Genomic DNA, 25271 nt, shown 5'->3' with positions numbered 1-25271 from the left:
TCTTGAAACCAGACAAACAAATTTGGCAGAATGTAATATAGCTAGCAAGTTAAAAATTGGTCATAGTTTTTAAACGGTCTTTTGTCATCAGTGTTTGGTTTTATTATTATTACCAGTTGTACCTGTAGTCCTATAGAGATTCTAAAACTGAACTTTTACCATGGACATACACATTATAAGCTATATAGATACCTACATTTCACCAACAAGTGAAGGGCCCATTGAAGTCTGTCTAGAACCACCTAAGGACCCTATTATACGGACTAAGCCATTGTCCCCTCCCCCTCCATACCTTTTTTTTTGTTCTCTTTTTAAGGCAGGATCTTTCAGACAGGCTGACCTTAAATTTGCTGTTGCCAACTGTCCTTGAACTCTTGATCCTTCTGCCTCAGGCTGCCAGGTTTTGTCTTTACAGGCAAGAACCATGATGTCTGGCCTTTGTGTGTGTGTGTGTGTGTGTGTGTGTGTGTGTGTGTGTGTGTATGTATTTGTGTTTGTGTTTGTGTGTTGGGGGATGATGATAGTAGGGGAATGACAGGGCCTTTCTGGCCTGGAACTTTTAGCAGTACTCCTGCCTCAACCTACCAAGGACTGGTCGTATAGAATTGAGTCACTATACTTGATCTTAATTATAGTATATTCAAGTATAGGCTTTAATTACAGATGTTTACTTGGTAAATTAATCTTCTTATGTGTATAACTTCCTTAATATATTTGAAACAATGACTAACAAAGATAATTTACACTTAAATTCAAGTTTTATTTATTTATGTATTTATTTGTATTTTGGGACTGGGTCTCACTCTAACACAGCCTAGTTTAAAACTCATGGCAGTCCTGCCTGAGCCTCCCAAAGGAGAGGTTACAGTCATGAGTTGTCATGCTCAGCTCTAATCCAAATATCTATAATGTAACTTAGAAATAATAAATATATGCAGTATAATAACCTTGGAGACTATTAGTACTTTCTTAAACACTGATTACTATCTTTACCACATTCATGAAAGATACTAACATTTTTTATGTGTTTAAAAATGGTAGCATTGGGCTGAAGAGATGGCTTAGTGGTTAAGAGCACTTGTTGCTCTTGCAGAGGACCTGGGCTCATTTCCCAACACTCACAGCATGCCTTATAACAATCTATAACTTCAGTTCCAAGTTATCTGGTTCCCTCTTTTGGCCTCTGGGGACCAGGCAGGTACACACATATAGACAAATATGCATATACAAAGAATAAAAAAAGGTTTTTTTTGTTTTGGGTTTTTTTTTGTCTTTTTTGGGACGGTCTCCCTGTAGCCCCAGCTGTACTGGAACTCACTATCTAGACCAGGCTGGCCTTGAACTCACAGACATCCCCCTGCCTCTGCCTCCCGAGTGCCGGGATTAAAGGCATGTGCCACCACACCCGGCTAAAAAGGTTTTTTTTTTAAAGTGATAATATTGGGGCCCAGCAAGATGGCTCATCAGGTAAAGCTTCTGCCGCCAAGCCTTCTGACTTGAATTTAATCCCCAGAACACATATGGTCATTGGAGGGAACTCACTCCAGAAAGTTGTCCTCTGACTTCTATATGCTTGCCATAGTTCACATACACACACAGACAGAGGCATACACACACAAATAGATGTACGAAAATGATAATATTGGGGCTAGAGAGATGACTCGGGGGTTAAGAGCACTGCTGCTCTTGTAGAGAGGACTGGAGTTTGGTTCCCAGAATCCACATTGTGTGACTCACGACTACCTGTAACTCCAGCTCTAGGGGATCCAGTGCCCTCTTCTGGTCTCCTCAGGCACACACACGCACGCACACACATACACACACACACAAAAATCTTTTTCTGTGTGCTTTTAAAATTTGTTTGGTTTAGACAGGGTCTTCCTGTAGCCTCAGCTAACCTGGAACTTGCTATGTAGACCAAGCTGGCTTCCATCTCTCAGAGATTTGCCTGTCTCTCCCAAGTGTGAGATTAAAGGCATGAGCCACCACACCCAGCATGATTTAGTTTTAATCGTGTGTGTGTGTGTGCACATGTGGGTGCCCTTAGATGCCAGAAGCCTTGGATCTCCTTGATCTGGAGTTACAGGCAGTTATGAGCTGCTTGACATGGGTGTTGGGAATTGAACTTGAGTCCTCTGGAACAATAGGTGCTCTTAACCACTGAGCTATCTCTCCAGCCCCCTTGTGTTTTTTTGAGACAGGGTCTCACTGTAACCCTGCCTGGCCTGGAACTTGCTGTGTAGATCAGACTGGCCTTGAAACTTAGAAATTCACCTTTCTTTGCCCTGTTAAAGAAAGGTGTGGGCCACCAGGCCTGGCCTAATTAAAATCTGTTTTTTAAAAAAATCTTATTTGAATTTTTTGTATTCACTTTTATGTGTATGAGTGTTTTGACTACATGTATGTATGTAAGTACACCACATGCATGCATTGCTTGTGGAGGCCAGAAGAAGGTGTTGGATCTCCTGGAACTGGAGTTACAGATGGTTGTTAACTACTGTTAACTGTGTGTTACTGTGTGTGTGCTGGGAAGTATGCCCGCGTCCTCTGTAAGAGCTGCCAGTGCTCTTTAACTGTTGAACCATCTCTCCTGCCCCAATAAATCTATATTTAAAAAAAATAGGGTATTGGGGCCGTAAATGTAGCTTAGTTTGTAAAATGCTTGTCTGACATGCATGAAGTTCTTAGTTTGGTCCCTAGCACTGCATAAATCAGGCTTGGTGATACACACCTGTAATCCAGCACTTGGTAGAGGGAGGCAGGGAGTTCAAGGCTATCTAGTGAATTTGAGGCCAGTTTGAGCTATATGAGATTCTGTAATGATAGATAATGTCACCCAATCCAACGTTGTGGGTAAGATCTAGGACCTCTAATTTAGAAAAGCGCACACAACTGATTTTAAGCCACCCCACACACCGGCAGGTCTCATATAATTGATAACAACTCTGCTTACTTGCATAGGTTATCTCTCTCTGAAGTGTACCTGAATGTTAAGCCAGCCTTGGGCCCCCCTTGTAGTTGGAAGGTTAAAGCCACAGGAGTGCTGCAGGCAGGGACTTGCAGCTCAGGAACCAACAGCAACACAAACTCTTGCAGATCTCGCAGAAAAAGAAGAGTATTCTCTCTTGGGAATCAAATAGTGGAGAAATGAGAAAAATTCTTCCAAAGATGGTCTCCATTTTTTCAGTGGATTCATTGTGTTTTGATGTTGATAACACATTCATCAGAGAAGAAGAAATTGAAATCAGCTGGCTAAAAGCTGTGGCATTGAGGATGCTACATTAGAAATGTAGGAGCAGTCTTTGTTGGGCACTTTCTTAGATGAAGAATTTCAAAGCAGAGTGACTGCTTTGGATGAAATACTAGGCCAGAGCCACAATTCTTAGATTTTAGTTATGGACTAGTGCTAAGAAAAAGTGTCAGACTCTTCCTCTCAGTATTCAGAACTTTGGTAAAATGTGCTATCTACTTAGTCATCAGAGACTATATAAATTTATATAAGTTCTTATATTTATATAAATATTTATATTTACAAATATTATGGTAAAGAAAGTTTCCCTTGGCAAACAAACATAGATAAGATATACATTTACACACACACACACATACACACATGCGGGGGGGTGCACATCCTTAAACTTGGTAAAATGTAATATCTATTTAGTCATTTATATAAATACTTATATTTAGTTACAAATATTATGGTAGGGCTGGAGAGATGGCTCAGTGGTTAAGAACACTGGTGGTTCTTGCAGAAGACCCGGGTTTGAATCCCAGCACCCACATAGCAGCTAACAACTGTCTGTAACACCAGTCCCAGGGGATCCGACAGCCTCATCTGTCTAACGCAGGCAGTTGCATCACATGGGTGCACTTACCTACACGCAGGCAATACACGCATACACATAAAATAAAAATAATAAAATAGTGTTTAAAAAAAAAAGACAAAAACCCCCAAATATTATGGTAAAAAAAGTTGCCCCTGGCAAACAAACATGGATAAGCTATACATTTACACATACACAGAGAGACAGACAGACCTCCACTTAGGTTTTTCAGAAAATGATGGCCCTACCCAAAGAAGACAGCTCAGGGTCTTCTAAACAGCCAGCATACATTCTGTGTTATTTGTCACAGTCAAACTGTGACTTCAGTGGTTCACTGGAAAACTAGGTCTGGTTCAGAGTCTCTCAGTGGATCCTAGGTCAGATCCATCCATCCATTCTTTCTCTTTACCCTTACCACTCACCAGAAATGATACCTCTGGTGGGCTGTGGTCCATCATCACACCAGGTCACGGACCTCTTCTTGCTCACCTGCATTTGCTGTAAGAGGTCAGCCTTTGTTTTTTGTTTTTTGTTTTTTTTGGTTTATAAAGGGACATGACTTCTAAGAAAGGTACCTGAAGGTAGGATATGAAGCTTTCTTAGATGATTGGCGTATATATTTGTGAATTCCAAGTACCTGGCCCTAACATGTTAAGGTGATTCTCAAGTAAACCTACTATAGCAACATGGCATGTCTGTTACAGAGTGGAGTTTGTGTCAGTCCCTTCTTCATGATGGATGCTATGAGGACCTATTGGCAGGAAGGCATATAAACTGAAGACCCAGCCTGTTTGTTGGGTCATTTAGGACACAGGGAGCCACTGGTTGTCCAGTGCTTATGAAAGTTGTTCTCTGAGTGCTTAGCACTGATCCAGCCTTCCAGGTAGCAGGTGCAAAGACTCCTAACATAGTACGCCTCCGCTCATCTCCAATGTAAGTTTCCAGCTTGCACTAAATGTTCAGGTTTTCCTAATAGCTGGTAGCTTTGAACATTTCTTTTATGATTTATTTTATGTGTATGAGCATTTTGCCTGCATGTGTGTAAGTGCACTACGTGCATGTAGTGCCCATGGAGGTCAGTAGAGGGTATCAGAGCCCCTGAATCTGGAGTTACAGGGAGTTGTTAGCTACTATGTGGGTGTTGTGAACCTAACTCTGGTCTGCTGCAGAGCAGTCAGAACTTTTAACCATTGAGCCATCTCTAGTCCTGAGCCTTGTCCATTCTTACAACCTGAAAAGCTGAATTTTAATTTGGTTTACAATTGTAAGATTTCTGTTTTGTGAGTTTTTTTTTTTTTTGGTTGTTGTTATTTGTTTTGAGGCCTGGTCTCACTGCGTAACCTTGGCTATCCTGGAGCTTGCTATGTCAACCTTAAAACTGCCTATGCTTCCTGAGCGCTGAGATTGAGTGTGAACCATCACACTTGACTAAGCTTTCTTTTGGAGACAAAAGGGTATAATTGCTTTATAAGTAAATTTGAAAACTCTAGCTATGTTAGATTGTTGCTCAGAAAGCTAGCATAACATAAAACTCTCAAATAGTGTGCCTAAATTATCTGAGGTGGTAGTGCCATGATTGTGCAGTTACACAGTGACAATACAGATGCTTCTACCCTTATGATGGGATTGTATCCCAATTAAATCTATGGCAAATTGGAAATATAAGAGGAAGGTGCATTTAATATAACTAACCTCCCAAACAATTTAGCAACTATATACTGTATTTGTTGTTGGCTTTCATGTGGTTTTCTGGGGGCTGTGGCTTGCTGCCTAGTGTTAAAAGATTTTCTTACAGCATATCTATAGTGAGAAAAGATTGAAATTAGAAGTTTTTTCTTTGTTTTTTTTTATTGAATGCATTCTTGGGCATGATAGTAAAGAGAGGAAATTGTCTCAGGGACTCTACTTCTGTAGCAATTTGAACATTAACTTCACATACTTTTGTTAAATCTCACAGGTAGGAATCATAGAAATAATAGAATGATTTGGCTTAGATGGGGCAGGATTAGAGGCATGAGCCGTCATGCCTTCTCTTCCCTTTCCCCTTTTAAAAAAGTCTTTTGAAGAGGAGTTAGGTTGATGATACAGTTCAGTGGTGGAGTGCTTGCCTAGCACACACACAGTCCTAGGATTGATTTCCCCCCCGCCCCCATAAAGAAGAAAAAAGTTTTGACTATGGAAGTTGAGAAGCTCATAAGAAACTATGGAGAGATTAATTCTGATCAAATGGATTAGGCTAGGCTTCAAGGAAAATGGAAGATGGAGCTGGGCCTTCACCTGGCTAGAGTATTTTGTTGGGAATGAGGAGCGTGAAATAGTATATTAGTATATGTGCTGCTAAGCCCAGCACTCAATGCTAAGTCTTTCTATGCCTTTAAGTCTTGACTTAAATTTTTTTTTTTTCCCAGAGAGGCCTGTTCTGTTTTTTTTCCTCATGGTTTAAAATTATATATTTAGAGGCTGGAGAGAAGGCTCAGCGGTTAAGAGCACTGTCTGCTCTTGTAGAGGACCCGGGTTCGATTCCCAGCACCCACATGGCAGGCTACGAACCGTCCTTAACTCCAGTTCCAGGGGAATCCGAAGCCCTCCTCTGACCTCTGCGGCAATGCACGACACTGGTTCACTCACATACATGCAGGCAATACATTCATACACATAAAATAAAAATGATAAATATTTAAAAAATTATATATTTATACCTATGTTTACTATATTTTTTCATAGATAGTGAGGTATGGTTTTGCTCAGGCTTGACTGAAACTAGTTGTATAGCACAGGATGGTTTCAAACTCCTCATTTTCCTTCTTTAGCCTCCAGAGTACTAGGATTACAAGCATATACCGTGATGCCTGGTGTGTTCATTTGTTTAAAAAAAGACAGGGCTTCATGTAGCTCAGGCTGGCCTCAAACTTGGTATGTAGGGAGTTGGAGAGATGACTTGGCAGTTGAGAACACTTAACAGAGGTTTGGTTCCCATCACCCACATGGTGGCTAACCACCATCCATAACTGCGGTTTCAGGGGATCCCGTACCTTCTTTGATTTTTTTTTTTTTTTTTTCAATTATTTGGGTCTGGAGAGATGGCTCAGCAGTTAAGAACACTGGTTGCTTTTGCAGATGACCTGGGTTTGATTCCCAGCACCCACATGGCATCTAACACCACTTGCAGGGGATCCGATGCTCTCTTCTGACCTCTATAGGGATTGCAGGACACAGGTGCACTTAGAAGCAGGCAATACAGTCATACACATTAAAAATAAATAAATAAATAAATAAATAAATAAATAAATAAATAAATAAAATTATTCTTCCATCTACTTTAGGGCTGGGCATGGTTTGAGTTTGTTTTATATATAGATATATATTTTTTTTTAATATTTATTTATTTTATGTGTATGTGTATATTGCCTGCATGTAGGTAAGTACACCCATGTTGTGCAATGCCCACGGAAGACAGGCTGTCGGATCCCCTGGAACTGGAGTTAACAGACAGCTGTTAGCTGCCATGTGGGTGCTGGGATTCAAACCTGGGTCTTCTGCAAGAATAGTGTTCTGAACCGCTGAGCCATCTCTCCAGCCCTGGTTTTTATATTTTTAAATGTATTTTTTGGTGGAGGGCACTTGAGTCAAGGCTTGTATGTGGAGCCTGTAAGTTGTTTTTTTTTTTTTTTTTTTTTTTTTTTTTTTTGTTTTTTTGTTTTTGTGGTTTTGAGATAGGGTCTCCCTGTAGCCCTGGCTAGGCCGAATGGAATTCACTGTGTAGATCAGGCTGGCTTCAGTCTAACAGAGATTTGTCTGCCTTTGCTAGGACTGAAGGTGTGCTCTACTGCACCCAGCTAAATTTTTGTCTTATACCATGCAGTTCTGTGATTACACTCAAATTGTCAGGCAAGTGCTGTTAGTCAGTGAGCCATCTTGAGTGACTCTAATTTCAGTGTTTTGAGCTGGACTCTCATGTGGCCCAAGCTGGCCTTGAACTCACTGTGTAGCCAGCATGGCCTTGAACTTCTGATCCTTTGGCTCATTTTTGAGCGTTGAGGTTACACTCCTGGCTCTAGTTTGATCATTTTAAGCTTCTTTAATCCTGAAAATGCTATAGCATGAATTTTGCTCATAAGAAATAACTTCAGAATATTGGCAATAATTGGGGACTGGAGAGATTGCTTAGTGGTTAAGAGCACTGGTGGGCCCTTGCAGAGGACCCAGGTTCGATTACCAGAACCCACATGGCTGCTAACAACCTGAATTTATGACTGCAGATCCAAGGAATCTGATTCGTCTTCTGACCTCATGAGCATTGCACCACACAGGTGCACTTACACTCATACACATAAAATAAAAATAAGATACTAAGAAAAGAATAATGACAATAATGGGCTATATTATTTTGATCTTATTTTTACTAGTTTTTAATTTTTTTGATTTTTGTGTATGAATATTTTACCTGCATGTATTCAAGTGTACCACATTTGTGCAATGCTTACAGGGGCTAGATCCCCTGAAACTGGAGTTACAGTGGTTGTTAGCTGCTATGTGGGTGCTGGGAACTGAAAGAGCAACCAGTGCTCTTAGCTGCTGTACCATCTCTCCAGTCCCAGTATTGTATTTTTTGATACTATTTTTGACTTGATAAACACTTGACCTCACCTTATTAAAGTCTAGTATAAACTCTGTTGACTTCTTCCTATGGCAGGTGATTAGCTCTTTTTTACCTTTTAATTAAAAAAAATTTTTTTTTAATGTGTATGTGTGTATTGCCTGCATGTAGGTAAGTGCACCCATGTCGTGCCAATGCCTATGGAGGACAGGAGAGGCTCTCGGATCCCCTGGAACTGGAGTTACGAACAGTTGTTAGCTGCCATGTGGGTGCTGGGATTCAAACCTTGGTCTTCTGCAAAAACAACCAGTGTTCCTAACCGCTGAGCCATCTGTCCAGCCCCAACCTTTTAATTTTTTTCTGAATCAATATTGTATATTTATCTAAGACAATATAAATACTATTCACTGTTAAGTCAGGTAGTATACTGTAATTACATTCCTTAGTGTGTATAGTTTTTTTCAATACTTAATTAGTGCTTGGTAAGACAAGTATGTGTTTAGTTTCTGCCTCCATCTATTGGAATTCTGCTGCTTGAGGTATTTAAAAGTCTTTGCTTTAAAAGAGCAAAACTGCCGGACATGGTGGCTCATGCCTTTAATTCCAGCACTCGGGAGGCAGAGGCAGGTAAATCTCTGTGAGTTTGAGGCCAGCCTGGTCTACATAGTGCATTCTAGGCCAGCTGGGGCTACAGGGAGATCCTGCCTCAAAAAGACCTAAAAGTTAAAAAATAAATAAATAAAAGAGCACAGCTATCCATTTAAATCAAATGTAAACGATGTGTTTGATCCCTCCATCTTATAACTTTCTTAGAACCTTTATTCTCTTCCTCCTTTCTGAACTAGCTGTCTTCTTGGGATATTGTACACAGTGATCATCCTTGGCTTTCTTCTCTATCATACCTGGTCCATTCATTTATCATTTTTTGTCATTCTAAGTTCCAAAAGTAGAAATTGTTGCTATTTCATTCACCATCATACATCTAGTACCTAACACATAAAATGCTCAGCAGTTATAAATTATTACATCATCTTTTTAGGTTTTTTTTTTTTTTTTTTTTTTAAGATGTATATCCCAAACTAGTCTTGAATTTGCCATCTTGCCTCCTGAGTGCTGGAATTAACTATTGCATGTTTGATCACATCTGGCTCTCTTGTTACCTTTTTATTTTTTGTCTTGAATGGAGTTGGTAAATAAACTATGGCCAATGAATGAAATCTGGCCAGCTACTTATTTCTGTAATAGGACCTCACTCATTTGTTTATGTAATATTGTCTGAGCAAGCCCAGAGACTGCAATAAGCAGTTGATTTGTCTTAAAACTGAAGAAACACAAGACATAAAGAATTGCCAGGATCTAGTAACACATGGAAAGACGTACTGAAAGAAGCTAGGAATTAAGGAAAAGATGCTGCTTGGCTACTGTTGGTACTTTGCAGAATGCAGCGTAACACTGGCTATTGAAATATTAAGAGAAGCTGCTGATTGGAATCAGTACTGCTTTCTGATAAAGCCAACTAACAAGTCTTCTTTCTCTTCTGTATTTCGTCTAATAGTGCTCCATAGGCAGCAGAGGAAATTCTTCCAGGAAGCCATCTGGAAATGAAAAAAACGCAGCTTGAAGGGTCCCAGTTCTACCTACAGAAAGTGTAGAACAAAGGGTGGATTTGGAGTTGAGAACTATAGCTGGAATAATTGGCAAAATGTTTTTCCTCCCCCTCATTAGGTCTATTAAAGATCTTTCTGAAGCTTCAAATTAGTTGGGGATTAAAAATGTAGACTTTATTTCTTCTGTGAAAGTAAAAGAATTAATTGAAATGTTTACATTTGTTAATCTAAGCATTATTTCAGAAGTGTGGGCTTTAATATTGGTTTAGCATTTATTCATATTTTTTCCCTTCTGTTTCAGTATCAGATATAGAAAGTGGTGATGGACTGCAGCTCAGAAAGGAACATACTCTTAAAATATTTGCTTATATCAATTCCTGGACTCAGAGGTATGCATTTTTAACTGTTTTGAAGACTAACTTGATGAATTGTATTTTAAATTATCAGTGTTTGTTATAACAAACACACAGTTATAACTTATAACACAGGGTGTGTTATCAGATTTCTTTTAGGATGTTTTATTTTATGCTTTTGGCATTAAATGATAAATATCAATATTAACTCATCTTACCTTAATCCTGGGGTTGATGATGGCGTTGCTTTTAAAATGACATAAAAATTGGGGGCTAGATAGATGGCTCAGAGCACCTGCTATTCTTGCAGAAGACCTGGGCTCAGTTGCCAGCAACCACATGGAGGCTAATAACCATCTATAATACCAGTTCCAAGGAACTGACACTTTTTTGGCCTCTGTGGGCATTGTGTGCACCTGGTGCACTTATATGCAGGCAAAACACTTATACACATAAAAAATAAAAATAAAGATTGATTTCTTTTACCTTTCCCTCATTCTTTAAGTGACTAAAAATTTGAAAAGTAACTGTTTTAGAGATTAGAGATTTTTTATGGCATAGCTAAAGGCTTATAACAAACTTAATCTCTTAAAAAATATCTTCATGCCGGGTGTGGTGGCACATGCATTTAAAATGTAGAGTTTGTGGATGAAAATAAAATTATAAAGGGCTGGAGAGATGGCTCAGTGGTTAAGAGCACTGACTGCTCTTGCAGAGGACCCGGGTTCGATTCCCAGCACCCACATGGCGGCTACGAACCGTCCTTAACTCCAGTTCCAGGGGAATCCAAAGCCCTCTTCTACATGGCATTGCATGACATGGGTGCATTCACATGCATGCAGGCAATACACTCATACACATAAAAAATAAAATAACAATATTTAAAAAAATAATTTTGAAAAATATAAGAAAAAAATGAAAAAAAAAATGAAATTATAAAGGAAAATTTCATATGTACAGTTACAGGCAGTAATTCACAGGCTTCATCAGAATACCAGGATTTGCCCCAAAACTGATGAGAACCTCTGCTCTAACTCATGCCTCCTAAAGTTGTTGTAGGATGCCTGGGAGCCAGATGGACATGAATTAAAGTTCTGCTTCATCACCTGTGTCCTGGGTGATTATGATGAATTAGCTAACTTCTCTCTACTTCTGCATTTATGAATTAAAATGATACTGTTGTCTTAATGAGGTTGTGAAGAAAAAAGTACAAACTATTTTGATAAGAAATTTTGAGTGTGTGTGTGTGTGTGTGTGTGTTACTGGTTATTGAACTCAAGGCCCCTCATGTACTGTAGGTAAGCATTCCACTATTGATCTGTATATTCACTTCTGATAAAAAGAACTTACGTATTTATTGTAGTTATAACATTTTTGTTTGTTTTTATTTTTGTCTTCTGAGACACAGTCTCCCTGTAGCCCCAGCTGGCCTAGAACTCACAGAACTCTTCCTGCTTCTGCCTCCTGAATGCTGGGATTAAAGGCATGAGCCATAGTTAAAATACAAATTAAAGTTTAGATATATAAGCTAGTGCCTGAAGGAGCCAACTGGAAAATATGAAGTATAGCATTCAGGATTCTGTTCACATATGAAATAAATATTAACAATTTTGAGTAACCAGTATTTTATACTCGTTTATTCTGAGAGAAGAAAACAGGGGTAAAGATAAAGCATCTAATTGAATCACAGTAACAATCTATCCATTCTTCCTCCATCCCCATGTTATTTTCTAGGATTTTAGCAAATATTGTTGCCTGGTTTAAGATTGTACTTCTTGTAGTTGATAAATAGCTATTAAACAGATAAGAGATTCTTCACTTTCTTAGCCAGGCGTGGTGGTGCATGCCTTTAATCCCAGCACTCAGAGGCAGAGGCAGATGGATCTCTGTGAGTTCAAGGCCAGCCTGGTTTACATAGTGAGTTCCAGGACAGCTAGGGCTACAGAGAGACCCTGTCTCAAAAAGACCAAAAAAAAAGATACTTTCTTTTTTATTTTATGTTTGTGTTTGCCTGCTTGAATAATACGTGCACCATGTGTGTACCTGATGCCCTTGGAGGCCAGGAGACGAGAGTATTGGATCCCCTAGAACTAGAATTACAGACAATTGTGAGCCTCCATGTGGGTGCTGTGAACTGAATCTGGACCCTCTGCAAGAGTAGCAAATTCTCTTAACTGCTTGAAGCATCTCCAGATCATGCAAAAGAAACCTTGTGTGTGTGTGTGTTTTTTTTCCATCTTTTCAAAACAGAGTCTCCCTGTAGCTCCAGGCTGGCCTTGAACTCACAGAGATCCACCTGCCTCTGCCTCCAGTGCTGGGATTAAAGGCGTGCACCACTAGGCCTAGCCAAAAAAGATTCTTAACTTGAGGCCTAAAAACGGACCTTGGTATACTATTAAATCTAATAGTGACATTTCCTACAAAATGTCTTAATTTGTTTCCTGGGAGAAAAATAATTTAGCTTTCACAGGTTATTAATAGAATGGGGCTTATCATATAAAGTTCAGTGTGTTTGGAGTGTGTGAGGGCCTTGAGTTTGGTTCACAGCACCACACATAAAACACACAAAAAAGTTATTAAATCTAGTGTCATTATCAGTGGTCAAGATTTGTCATTATAATATATTGGCCAGATTAGATAGGTGAAGAAGAATCTTTCCTTAAGAAATAATGTGTTTGGGACTGGAGAGATGGCTCAGTGGTTAAGAGTACTGGTTCCTTTTCTAGAGGAGCCATTTCAGTTTCCAACACCCACATGACAGCTTTCAGTCATTGGTAATTCCAGTTCCAGGGGATTTGGCGCTTTCTTTACATACATGCAGGCAAAATATTGATACACTATATATATATATATAAATTTTTTTTTTTTTTTTGGGCTTTTCTCCACAAGGCCTCCCCGTTGTCCCAGCTGCGCTGGAACTCACTATATAGACCAGGCTGGCCTCAAACTCACAGAGATCTGCCTGCCTCTGCCTCCCAAGTGCTGGGATTAAATGCATGCGCCACCACGCCCAGCAATAAATAATTTTTTTAATATTGAGCTGGGTGTGGTGATTTACACCTGTAATCTCTGTACTTGGAAGACTGAAGCAGGGATGGATTGCTAGGAGTTTGAGACCAGCTTAGTTTGCAATGTGAGGTCGTTTCCAAAAAAGTGGCGTTGACAAGAGTATGCATTGTACTCTAAACATTTTTAAATTTCCATTATTTTTCTTTACATTTAATGAATAATACAGTCATTAAAAAGACTTTTGAGAAAAACAGATAATCAAAGTTTAGAAGAAAACCTCCAAGTCATACTGTCCTTCTAATACAATAATTAAAGACTTCTGTGTCTTAATACGAGATTGTGAATAATATAAAAAATGTGATTTTAGACCAGTGAGATGGCTGATCAGGTAAAAGTCTTTGCAACTTGAGTTTTAATTCCTGGAACCTGTGTAGATGTGGAGGAAGAGTGCCCACTCTATACCGTGTTATGTACTGACCACATACACATGTCATGTGCACATTCTCCTCCTACCCTATAAAATAATAGTAGATGAATTTTAAGAAAAAGCAGAGCTGGAACAATGGCTCAGTGGTTAAGAGCACTTGCTGTTCTTGTAGAGGACGCGGGTTCAATTTACAGCATCTTCATAGATGCTGTAAATAGGGGACCTGATAATCTTGTCTCCTGGCCTCCAAGGGCATCGGCACACACATGGTGCACACACATGGAGCAGGTAAACACAAACATAAAATAAAAAAGAAAGTATCTTTTAAAGAAGAAACGTACATGGAGCATACATCCTCCCATAATTCCAGTTCCAGGGGACCTAATGTCCTCTTCTGCTCTCTACAGTGACTGTGTGCACATGCTGCATTTACATACATGTAGAGGAGGGCATTGGATCCCCTAGAACTGGAGTTATGTACTATGAAGCACCATGTGGGTGCTGGGTCCTTCACTGGGGTCCTCTGCAAGAGCAGCAATTGCTCTTAACTGTTTTTTGCTTTTGTGCTTTTGAGACAGGGTCTCTCTATAGTCCCAGCTGGCCTAGAATTCCTATGTAGACCAGGCTTGCCTTCATCTCACAGAGATTCACCTGCCCTTGCTGAAATTAAAAGCATATACAACTGTGCCCAGCAAATGTTTTTTATATTTTATTTTTTATCTTATTTTATGTGTATGAGTATATTGCCTGCAGGCATGTAAGTGTACCTGTGTTGTGAGCAATGCTCATGGAGGGACAGTTGTTAACTGCCATGTGGGTGCTGGGACTCGAACCTGGGTCCTTTACAAGAGCAGTCAGTGCTCTTAACCACTGAGCCATCTCTCCAGCCCATATATACTTATAAATCTTTATTGTTGCACATTTTGAGAAAATTTTTATTAATGTGTTTTATGTATAATGTGTTTCTGAGTACACAATTTTGGGGAATTTTCTTCCACTGTGGGTTCCAGGAATTAAACTCAGGTCATCAGTCTTGCACAAAATGTGCCTTTACTCACCAAGCCTTTTACAGGCCCTTCATTGCTTGTTTTTAAATGTAAGCATTTAGATGTGAAGCTTATCATTCCACTTGGGTAATAAAGTCTTTGTCAGACTAGAAATAATGTAGGATGGAGAAAAATGTAGGGTTGTCAAGCAATAGGAAAGGTATGTGTTACTCTGGAGAATATATACATATAATCTATACAAATTTTAAAAGTCAGGGGCTGGAGAGATGGCTCAGTGGTTAAGAACACTGATTGTTCTTGCAGAAGACCTGAGTTCGAATCCCAGCACCCACATGCCAGCTACCAACTGTCTGTAACTCCAGTCCCAGCGGATAGGACAGCCTCTTCTGTCCTCCGAGGGCATTGCATGACATGGGTGCACTTATCTACATGCAGGCAATATACACACACACACACACATAAAATAAAATAAAAAAAATTAAAAAAAAAAAAAGGTCAATTGAGCTGGGTGTACTGGTGCAGGCCTCTAATCCCAGCACTTGAGAGCAAAGATTCAAAGCCAGCCTGCTCTAAATAAGGAGTTCCAGGTCATCGATGGCTACAGTCTCTCCCCCTCAGAAAGAGCTGTTGATAAGAGGATGCTTATAGTAATACTTTCTCCATCTCAATCTCCTTTTCTATTTTCAACTGTTTTAGGTGGTGGTTTTAATACTAACTTTTGTATTCTGAGATTATAGTGTTCTGCTGTTCAATCAATTTTAGGTATAATTGGTAACCAACCTTTGATGATATATAAGGATTTTACTTTTTCATCCTTCACATCCTTTCAATATAGTTATTATTAATTCCTAGGGTACTTATAAAAATTAAAATATTGTTCAGAGATGTGCCAGAATGTTAAGTGGTTCATTTCATATATTGTACATTCTCTGTTTCCCCTACTGACTTGTGCTGCATTTGAATAATTTTTTATGCATGGATCACTAACTACCAAACTCTAAGCCTTTTTATTGGTTGTCTGTTCTTTTTATTTTTGATCAGTTTCATTTGGCTTTAGCCTTCAGTTTGTTTGCATTGCTTACTCTTAGGGGCTTCTAAACGGCCTTCCTCAGATTTCATTCTTAAGATTTTGCTTTTCCCCTGTATTGGATCCAGGGTTTCCCGAATCGTGTTTTTTGTAGTTGTTGGTTTTTTGGTTAAAGGCTATTTTGTTCTTATTTTTTAGTAAGTCTTCTAAGAAAAATGATTTGCAAGACAAATGATTTTTAGACTTAGCATGTCTATTCTGCATACACTTTCGTTGCATATGCTTTGTTGGATATAGAAATCTGAGTGGATAGTTGTTTTCTCTCAGAATCGTGGAAGTGGTATTTTGTTGTCTTCTAGGTTCCTGTGTTTATCTGAAGACTATAGTAGCTTGTTTTATATTTTATTTATTTATTTATTACTTTTATGTGTATGTGTGTATTGCCTGCATGTAGGTAAGTACACCCATGTCGTGCAGTGCCTGTGGAGGTCAGAAGAGGCTGTCAGATCCCCTGGGACTGGAGTTATGGACAGTTGTTAGCTGCCATGTGGGTGCTGGGATTCGAACCTGAGTCTTCTGCAAGAACAGCCAGTGTTCTTAACCTCTGAGCCATCTCTCCAGCCCCTTAGCTTGTTTTTTAAGACAGGATCTCATGACTTTGAACGCCTGATTCTCTTTAGCTTGTTCTGGGATTATAGATGTGATCCACCATACTTGAACATTTTACCCCTCTTTAGAAACAAGTGTTTGTCTAGTCCTAGTTGGCCTAGAGCTGACTTTGAACTTGAGATCTGCTTCCCCAGTCTTCTCAATGCTAGAATTACATGTGTTTCATGGTGCCCAGCATTTTCTGTTAGGGTATTTTCTCTTAGGTTGTGTGATGGTATATGCTTTGGTGGGCCTTTCCATTCTGAAAATGGTTATCATCAAGAAAACAAACACAAGAAATGCTGGAGAAGGGTGTAAATAGTGGTATGAGTGTAAACTGGCATGGCCATTATGAATCAATAGGGAGGTTTAGTAAGTCAAAAATAGAACTTTTTTGCGATCTGTCTATATCACTCCTAGGCATCTACCCAAAGGACTCTGCATCCTATTACTAGCTCATTTATGTTTATTGCTTCTGTATTCATAGTAGTAAGGAATTGGAATCAGTCTAGATACTCATCAGTAGATAAATGGATAATGAAAATGTAGTACATATGTACAATGGAATTTTATTCAGCCACCGAAAAGTATGCAGTTTGCAGGAAAATGTACAGAAGAAAATGCTATATTGGTTGCCGAAATTCTGAAAGACAAATACTACGTATTCTCTCTCATTTGCAAATCTTAGCCTCTTACTTTTTATATATGCATATGTATGTGGGAATGAGGGCAGATGCCAGGAAACTAGAATGGTGCCTGTGAGGGTGGAATAATTACTTTCAGCAGAAAATCACTCTATAATTAAGTCTTAGTAACTGATATCTATGTTTTATTTAAAACCCCAAAAGTTTTATGATTGATTGGGTTAGCATATGGCCATTTATGAGAAATCTTAAATTCTTGTTTATATTTTGTTAGAATTGTTTTGAATTTAAATTTAAATTTACTTCTAGATTTGTTACCTTTCCTAATTAGTAGTAATATTGTGATACTTTGTTTTTGCACAGTTTCACACATTTAACTATTTCCATTGAGTTGCACTTTAATTTTGATCTTTATGCTTTTTAATCTTTGATTAGTTCTCATGGTTGAAATAAAAATGGACAAAAAAAAATCATTGAAAATTTTTGTGTTATCTATTTACCGCCACATTTTCTCTTCTGTCTTCTAGACTTCTTATTAGTCTAGATTGTTTTTCTTTTTCTGTCCAGTGTCAATCTATATTCTGCTTTCTGGGAGATTTTTTTTTTTTTTTGAGACAGGGACTCCCTGTAGCTCCAACTGGCTTGGGATTCACCGTGTAGACCAGGCTGGCCTTGAACTCACAGAGATCCGCCTACCTCTGCCTCCGGAGTGCTGGGACTATCATTTTAAAATGATAAATGATCTACTGGGCATGGTGGCGCACGCCTTTAATCCCAGCACTTTGTGAGTTCAAGGCCAGACTGGTCTACATAGTGAGTTCCAGGAAAGCTGGGGCTACAGGGAAGACCCTGTCTCAAACACACACACACACACACACACACACTCAAAGATAAATGATGTATTTATTTAAAAAGCATACACATTAAATAACTTTATTTTAGATGGTGCTTAGGGTTGAACCCAGGGCTCCATATATATAAAGTTGTGCAATCTATAATTGAGCTACATGCCCAATTCCAAAGGGTTCTATTTTGTAATGTCAATTTATGTTTTTTGTTTTGTTTTTTGAGACTGGGTCTCAACATGTAGCCCCTGCTAGCCTGGGACTCAATATGTGTATCAGGCTGGCCTCTAAAGTGCAGAGATTTGCCTGCCCTTGCCTCCCTACTGCTGTGATTAAAGGCTTGTGGCATCATGCCTGGCCTTCAGTTATGTTTTTATAACATTCCTTTTTTTTTGGGGGGGGGGTCTTTTTGAGACAAGATCTCCCTGTAGTCCCAGCTGGCCTCAAACTCGCTACGTAGACCAGGCTGGCCTCTATCTCACGGAGTTCTACCTGTCTTTGCCTCCCAAGTGCTGGGATTAAAGACATGCGCCACCACGTCCCACTTATAACATTCGATTTTTATTTGAAAAATCTTACATCTGTTATGTTCGCTAATGGTTATAAAATATAATTAAACCATATAGTTTTTGCATTTTATATTTTGATTTGTTTTCATTTTTTGTGTATGACTATTTTGCCTGTATGGATGTAAATACACCATGTATGTGCATTTCCCTTGGAGGCCACAAGGGAGTGTTGAATCTCTCGCAACTGGAGTTATAGATGGATATTAACCACCATGTGGGCACTGGGAAACAAATCTGGATCCTCTGAAAGAGCATCCAGCTCTCCAGCCCCATTCTTTCTTTTTATTTATTTATTCTGTTACTATTTGTTTTTAATTTTCCTTTGGTCATACAAGTTTTCTATTTGTTTTCCCCTCTTTCTCTTTGAAAGCCTTATTATCCTTGCCCATCCTTCATAGTTAATTAAGAAGGGTAACAGTACAGTACAACATGAATTGGAAGTTCTCTGTGGGTGGAATATCTTTTTAAAAAATTTTACTGCCGGTGCTGGGTGTTTTGGCACATGCGCAGGCAGATCTCAGTGAGTTCAAGGCCAGCCTGGTCTACATAGCAAATCCAGACCAGCTGGGGTCGGGAAACCCTGTCTCAAAAACAAAAACAACAAAAAAATTTTACTGCCAGGTGCGGTGGCCAGCCTGGTCTACATAAGTGAATTCCAGGCCAGCTGGAGCTACAGGGAGACCCTGTTTCAAAAAGAACAAAAAAAAATTTTTTTTTTACATATTTATTTGTGTTTTATGTGTATGAATGTTTTGCCTGCATGTATTATTAGTGTACCCATGTTGTGCATTGCTAGAGGAGGCCAGAAGATGGTATCCAATCCCCTGGAACTAGAGTTACAGGTAGTTATTAGCTGCCATGTGGATGCTAGGTATCAAACCCAGGTCCTCTGGAAGAGCATGCAGTGTTCCTAACCACTGAACCATCTCTCCAGGCCCTGTGGGTGGACTATCTTAAATGTTGGTGTGTTTTGTATGTATGGTTAGTAAAATGGTGAGCAAACTTTCTTAGAGGATGAATGATCTCATCTTTTGGACTGACACTTTCTAAGAAATCAAACCTTTAGTCTTTGTCTATGATACATATTTATTCCTTGTTGGCCAGGGAAGCGTATTTGATACCTTTAATTGAGTCTTTTAAATTTTTTAAAATTAGTTTATTTCTATTTTATACATGGAGTGTTTTGCCTACTTGTATAAGTGCACCCATGTGTGCAATGCCTGCAGGGGCCAGAAGGGCAGCAGATCCCCTGGAACAGAACATACAGGTGGTTGTTAATCACCGTATGGGTGCTGGGGACTGAACCTGAGCCCTTTGCAAAAGCAGACAGTGCTCTTAACTGTTGAGCCATCTCTCCGGCCCCTTGAGTCCTCCTTTCTGCCCTACTCTTTGTCCTTACTTTCAGGGCTATCTGGGGCTCTTAAGTCCTCAGCCTTTCCAGTGTTCCTTATGTTTGATTTTCCTTTTTGTTGGTATATACCTTTGTAGCCTTTTCTAAGTTAATGATTTTCACTCTTGATTACTTCTTCCTTAAAAAAAAATTTTTTTTAAAGTATTTTACGTGTATGAGTGTATTGCCTGCATTTGTGTAAGCGCACCCACCTGACTGTCCACAGAGGTCACAAGAGGGCACTGGATCCCCTGGAACTAGAGTGGTGAATGATTGTTAGCTGACATGTGGTTACTGGGGATCGAACCTGGGTTTTCTGCAAGAGCAGCCAGTGCTCTTAACTGCTCAAGCCATTTTTTAAATTTATTTATTTATTTTTTGGTCTTTTTGAGACAGGGTTTCCCTGTAGCCCCAGCTGTCCTGGAACTCACTATGCAGACCAGGCTGGCCTTGAACTCACAGAGATCCCCCTGCCTCTGCCTCCGGAGTGATGGGATTAAAGGCGTGCGCCACCACGTCCGGCCCTTAAATTGATTTTTATTTTATGTGTATGACTGTTTTGCCTGCATGTATGTGAGTGTACCTATGTCATGCACTTTCCACTGATGTTGGATCTCCTGGAACTAGAGTTACAGATCATTGTTAGCTGCCATGTGAGTGCTGAGAACTGAATCCAGTTTCTCTGCAAGAGTAGCCTGTGCTCTTAATTGTTGAGCATTTTCTCCAGTCCTCTTTTCTCCCTTTTAAAAAATCATCTAAAATTAGTTGATACTTGTCATCACATATTTCATTATTTCTAACCTTACAGAGAACAGAGGTCTCTTTATCACTTTTGTCTATTTGTAGTGGGTCTTAGATCAGAGAAGGAAAAACATTTTTGTTAGAATCAGATTGGGCTTAGCTGAAGGTGATGGGTTTTGTTGTTGTTGTTGTTGTTGTTTTGTTTTTGGTTATTTGAGATAGGTTTTCTCTTTGTAGCTAGGCTGGAACTCTGTTGACCAGGCAGGCTTTGAACTCAAAGATCCAGCTGCCTCTGCTTCCCGAGTGCTAGGATTAAAACTGTGGTACACCACATCTAGCTTGAAAGTGGTGTTTTTATTTAGAAGCACCTTTTCCTGTTGCATTGTGGATATGATATATGGAGATGCTATGTTGAGAATCTGATACATAGACTTAGAGTTGAGTATAATGAAAGATGTAGAAGTTATATAATACTGTGTATAGTTATAAAAATGTGTGTGCTCGTGTGTGTGTGTGTGCGTGCGTGCGTGTGTGTGTGTGTGTATCCCCAATATTATAATCTCAGCTCTTCTAGTACTTAACATATTTTGGGTTTGTGTCCACACATCCAGTTTTATTATGTCTGTCTGTGCGCCTGAGTGCAGTGCTGGAGTTAAAGGCTGCTGTAACAAGGCCAGTGTGGGTAATGGGAATCAAACTCAGGTCCTCTTGCAGAACAGTACATGCTTTGAATTTCTGAACCAGCTCTCCAGCCCTCCTGTTAACTCCTTTTTTCCACGTTATTTTAATCCTTGGAAATGAGTTTACTGTTCAATTATCAAGTATTAATTTCCATTTTCTTTTTAAAAATATATATTGTTTTGCCTGCATGTTTGTAAATGCACCATGAGCATGCAGTGCCCATAATGGTCAGCAGAGTGCATTGGATCCCTGGAACTGGAGTTTCAGGCAATTGTTACTCACCATGTGGTTTCTGGAAACTGAACCTGGATCCTCTGGAAGAGCTGCATGTGCTCTTGGCTGAGAATCTTTAGCCCCTTTTCCTTTCTTTTCTCTTTTCTTTTCCTTTCCTTTCCTTTCCTTTCCTTTCTTTCTTCCCTCCCTCCCTTCCTTTTTTTTTGATACAGACTATCAGTATGTTGCCCTGACTGGTCTGGAGGTTGCTATGTAGAACAAGCTGGTCTTGATCTCACAAAGATCCACTTGCCCTTGCCTCCTGAGTGCTGAAGTTGGAAAGTCCTGTGCCATCACACCCAGCTTTCTTTCTTTTTAAAATTTATTTTTATTTTATGTCTATGACTGTTTTGTCTACTTCTATGTAAGTCCACCTGTGTGTGCATTGCCCTCAGTGGTCAGAAGAGGGCATCATATTCCATGGAACTGAAGCTAATGGACAGTTGTTAGCCACCATGGGGGGGGTGCTGGGAACCAAACCCAGGTCTTCTGGAAGAGCAACAAACGCTCTTAACTGCTGAACCAGCTCTCCAGCCCCTTAATTCACTCTTTCTCTTTCTTTCCCTTCCCCTTTCCTTTTCCCTTTTTGACTTGTTATGCAGGCCAGGCTTGTCTGGAATCCACAAAGTTCCACCTGCCTCTGTCTCTGGAGTGTTGGGATTACAGGCATGTACCACTACCATAGGATCAACAATATTTATTTTCATTTTAAATTTTTTATTACATTAACTGTTTTTGTATATTTGTATGTGCATATACAGAGGACAACTTTTGGGAGCATATCAGTTAGGCTTGGTTAGAAGTACCTTTGTCATCTCACCCGCCCTTATTTCTTGTTTTTGAGACATGATCTCCATATGTAGTTCAGATCTCTTTGCTTCATTCTCCCAAGTACTGGGATTATAGGCATGTATCACCATGCCTAACTGAAAATAGTATCAGAACAGCAATGAATACTATTAGCCTCAAAAGTTAAAGTGGGATAGGAATTTGGAATGGTATAGCTGGTTCTGATTTGGGTTTCTTACAAGGTTTCGGTCAAGGTGTTGGCCAAGTTATAATCATCTGAAGGTTTACATGGACTTGGAGATCTGCTCTCAAGTTAGGTCCTGGTTACTGGGAGGGCTTAGTTATTTCTCATGTAGATTTCTGCAGGCAGCTTGAATGTTATTAATTACATCATGGTACTGATTCCTTTTATGACCTAGTCTTGGATGCCACATACTTTTATTTCTGGTAAAACCACATTCTATTCATTAGAAGTGAGTCCCCTCTAGATTCATGGGAAAGAAAGTTATGCTTTCCTTTTTTTACAACAGGTCTCCCTGTAAGCCCCAGCTGGCCTAGAACTTACTATATTGACCAAGATGGCCTCAGTCTCACAGAGATCTGCCTGCCTCTGCCTCTGAGTGCTGGGATTAAAGGTGTGTGCCACTATGTCCATCTTAGGCTTTACTTTTAAAATAAAAGTGTACCAAAGAATTTGTGGCTGTATTTCCAAGTTTACCATACCTGGAAAATTGAAATTATTTCTACATGATCACCTAGAGTATTGGTGTTCTAACTGGATTATGGTAGAGATATTTTACTTGACTTTGCTAATACTGTTCAGCAAAAGTTAGACGTAATAGCTGATTAGCAGTTTGGATACTAACATTATTAGAAGCAGATACTTCTATATTAATACTTCTTAATTCACAAGACCCTTTTAATTATCTATAGTATGCTAGGCATTGTGGTACTAATTGAACTTGTCTAACAGAACTGAACTTGAGTATAATATTTACCTGATACTTTGTGTTTTTGTTTTGCTTTTTTACTGGTAGAGAAGAGTGAGTGATATACGTGTACATGTACATACATGTTTTGTGCTTCTGAACACCTTGATCTGACAGGTAGGGTCAGAGTACCCATTCCAAGTAGTTTTCAAGCAGAAGGATAGATAAATCCATACACAAAGCTGAGGATAGCTCTAAATGTAACATGATCACTTTTGCTAACATTTCATTTGTTGATGTGATGCTACTCTTAAAAGTTAATATGTGCTACCCCAGGAGAAAGGAAGAAAACTGAAGATTATAAAAAGTAATTTAGTATCTGCTTATTTCTTATATTACTTATTTAAACGTATAATTATTCACTCTCTAGGAAGCATTTATTTATTGAATTTTATTTTCTCTTATAGGCAATGTCTATGCTGCTTCAAGGAATATAAGCATTTGGAGATTTTTAATCAAGTAGTGTGTGCACTTATTAACTTAGTGATTGCCCAAGTTCAAGTGCTCCGGGACCAGCTTTGTAAACATTGTACTACCATTAACATAGATTCCACGTGGCAAGATGAGAGTAATCAAGCGGAAGAAGCACTGAATATAGATAGAGAGTGTAATGAAGGAAATACAGAAAGACAAAAATCAATAGAAAAAAAGTCAAACTCTACAAGAATTTGTACTCTGACTGAGGAGGAGTCTTCAAAGAGTTCTGATCCTTTTAGTTTATGGAGTACAGATGAGAAGGAAAAACTCTTACTATGTGTAGCAAAAATTTTTCAAATTCAGTTTCCCTTATATACTGCTTACAAGCATAATACCCATCCTACTATAGAGGTATGTAAAAGTAGGTACCATTGACTGTTTGATTATATTAGCAAGTCTTAGTTAGCTTGCCAGTCTGTATCTCACCTGTGGTTATGAAACTAGCTATTTTTGATGGAAACATTCCTTTTTTGTGGATACTTTTCCTTCCCTGCCTTCTTTTTCTTTTCCTCCTTTTTTTTTTTGAGATAGTCTCAATATGTGTTCCAGCGGGTTTGCCTTGAGCTTGCTGTGTATGCTAGGCTGGCCTTGAAGTTTGATCCACTTTGCCTCAGCCTGAGCGGCAGGATTTGAGGTGTGTGCCATCATGTCCACCAGCCTGGTAGAAAATTTCTAAAAATTACTGGTGTTGCCAAAATTGTTTGCTTTTTCCATGCCATTGTATAACAATCCAAACTCCACATGCACACTGGGCATGGTGGCATGCAGCTTTAATCCCAGCCCTCCAGAGGCAGAAGCAGGCAGATCTCTGTGAGATGGAGTCCAGCCTGGTCCACATAGTGACTTCTAGGCAGGCTGGGACTAGGGAGACCCTCTTCAACAACAACAAAAAAAACCAGCCAATTTGTGTTGAAAATTTCCTTAACATATTTATAATTGAATTTGTAGAAATTTAAATTTTAAGTGATTTAATCATTTTGTGTGCTCTGCTTATCATGACTTTAAAAATATGAAGGTTGGGGTGGGCTCAGTGGTAGAGTACTTGCTTATCATAAATGAGGTCCTAAGTTCAGTTCCCAGCACTACCAAAAAATAAGTAAAAATAGTGTTTGAAGAAAAAGAACCACATAGAATTTTTTATTTCATTCTTAAAATCATAGGTGTCAGACTAGACTTCTTCATCAAGAAAGAAGGCTTAACAAATTTTTTTTTTGTAATTTACATGTAAATTTTTACATGTAAAAATTTAAAGCTGTCTTCTTTTGTAGTCAAGCTGCTTAATTCTGCAAGTACTTTTATAAGCATTTCCAAGATTCAAGTAACTTTAGTGAAGATAATGGTATTTCTTTCTAGGAAGAAGGAATTTCAAGA

General features: G+C 39.1%; 1 protein-coding gene across 1 annotated transcript in view; it reads left to right on the top strand.

Annotated features, from left to right (window-relative positions):
* The window catches only part of Usp34 (ubiquitin specific peptidase 34), a 239249-nt gene that overhangs the window by 4870 nt on the left and 209108 nt on the right, over window positions 1–25271 (top strand). Inside the window, exons 2-3 of the mRNA XM_008844481.3 lie at window positions 10333–10420; window positions 23831–24251. Of these exons, the coding sequence (XP_008842703.1) occupies window positions 10333–10420; window positions 23831–24251 (509 nt within the window). The remainder of the gene's footprint in view (window positions 1–10332; window positions 10421–23830; window positions 24252–25271) is intronic.

Source organism: Nannospalax galili, unplaced genomic scaffold (genome assembly GCF_000622305.1).
Source record: "Nannospalax galili isolate Female #2095 unplaced genomic scaffold, S.galili_v1.0 scaffold682, whole genome shotgun sequence".
NCBI lineage: Eukaryota > Metazoa > Chordata > Mammalia > Rodentia > Spalacidae > Nannospalax > Nannospalax galili.
Note: the sequence above shows the minus strand (reverse complement) of the source record. Positions and strands in the feature narration are given on the sequence as shown.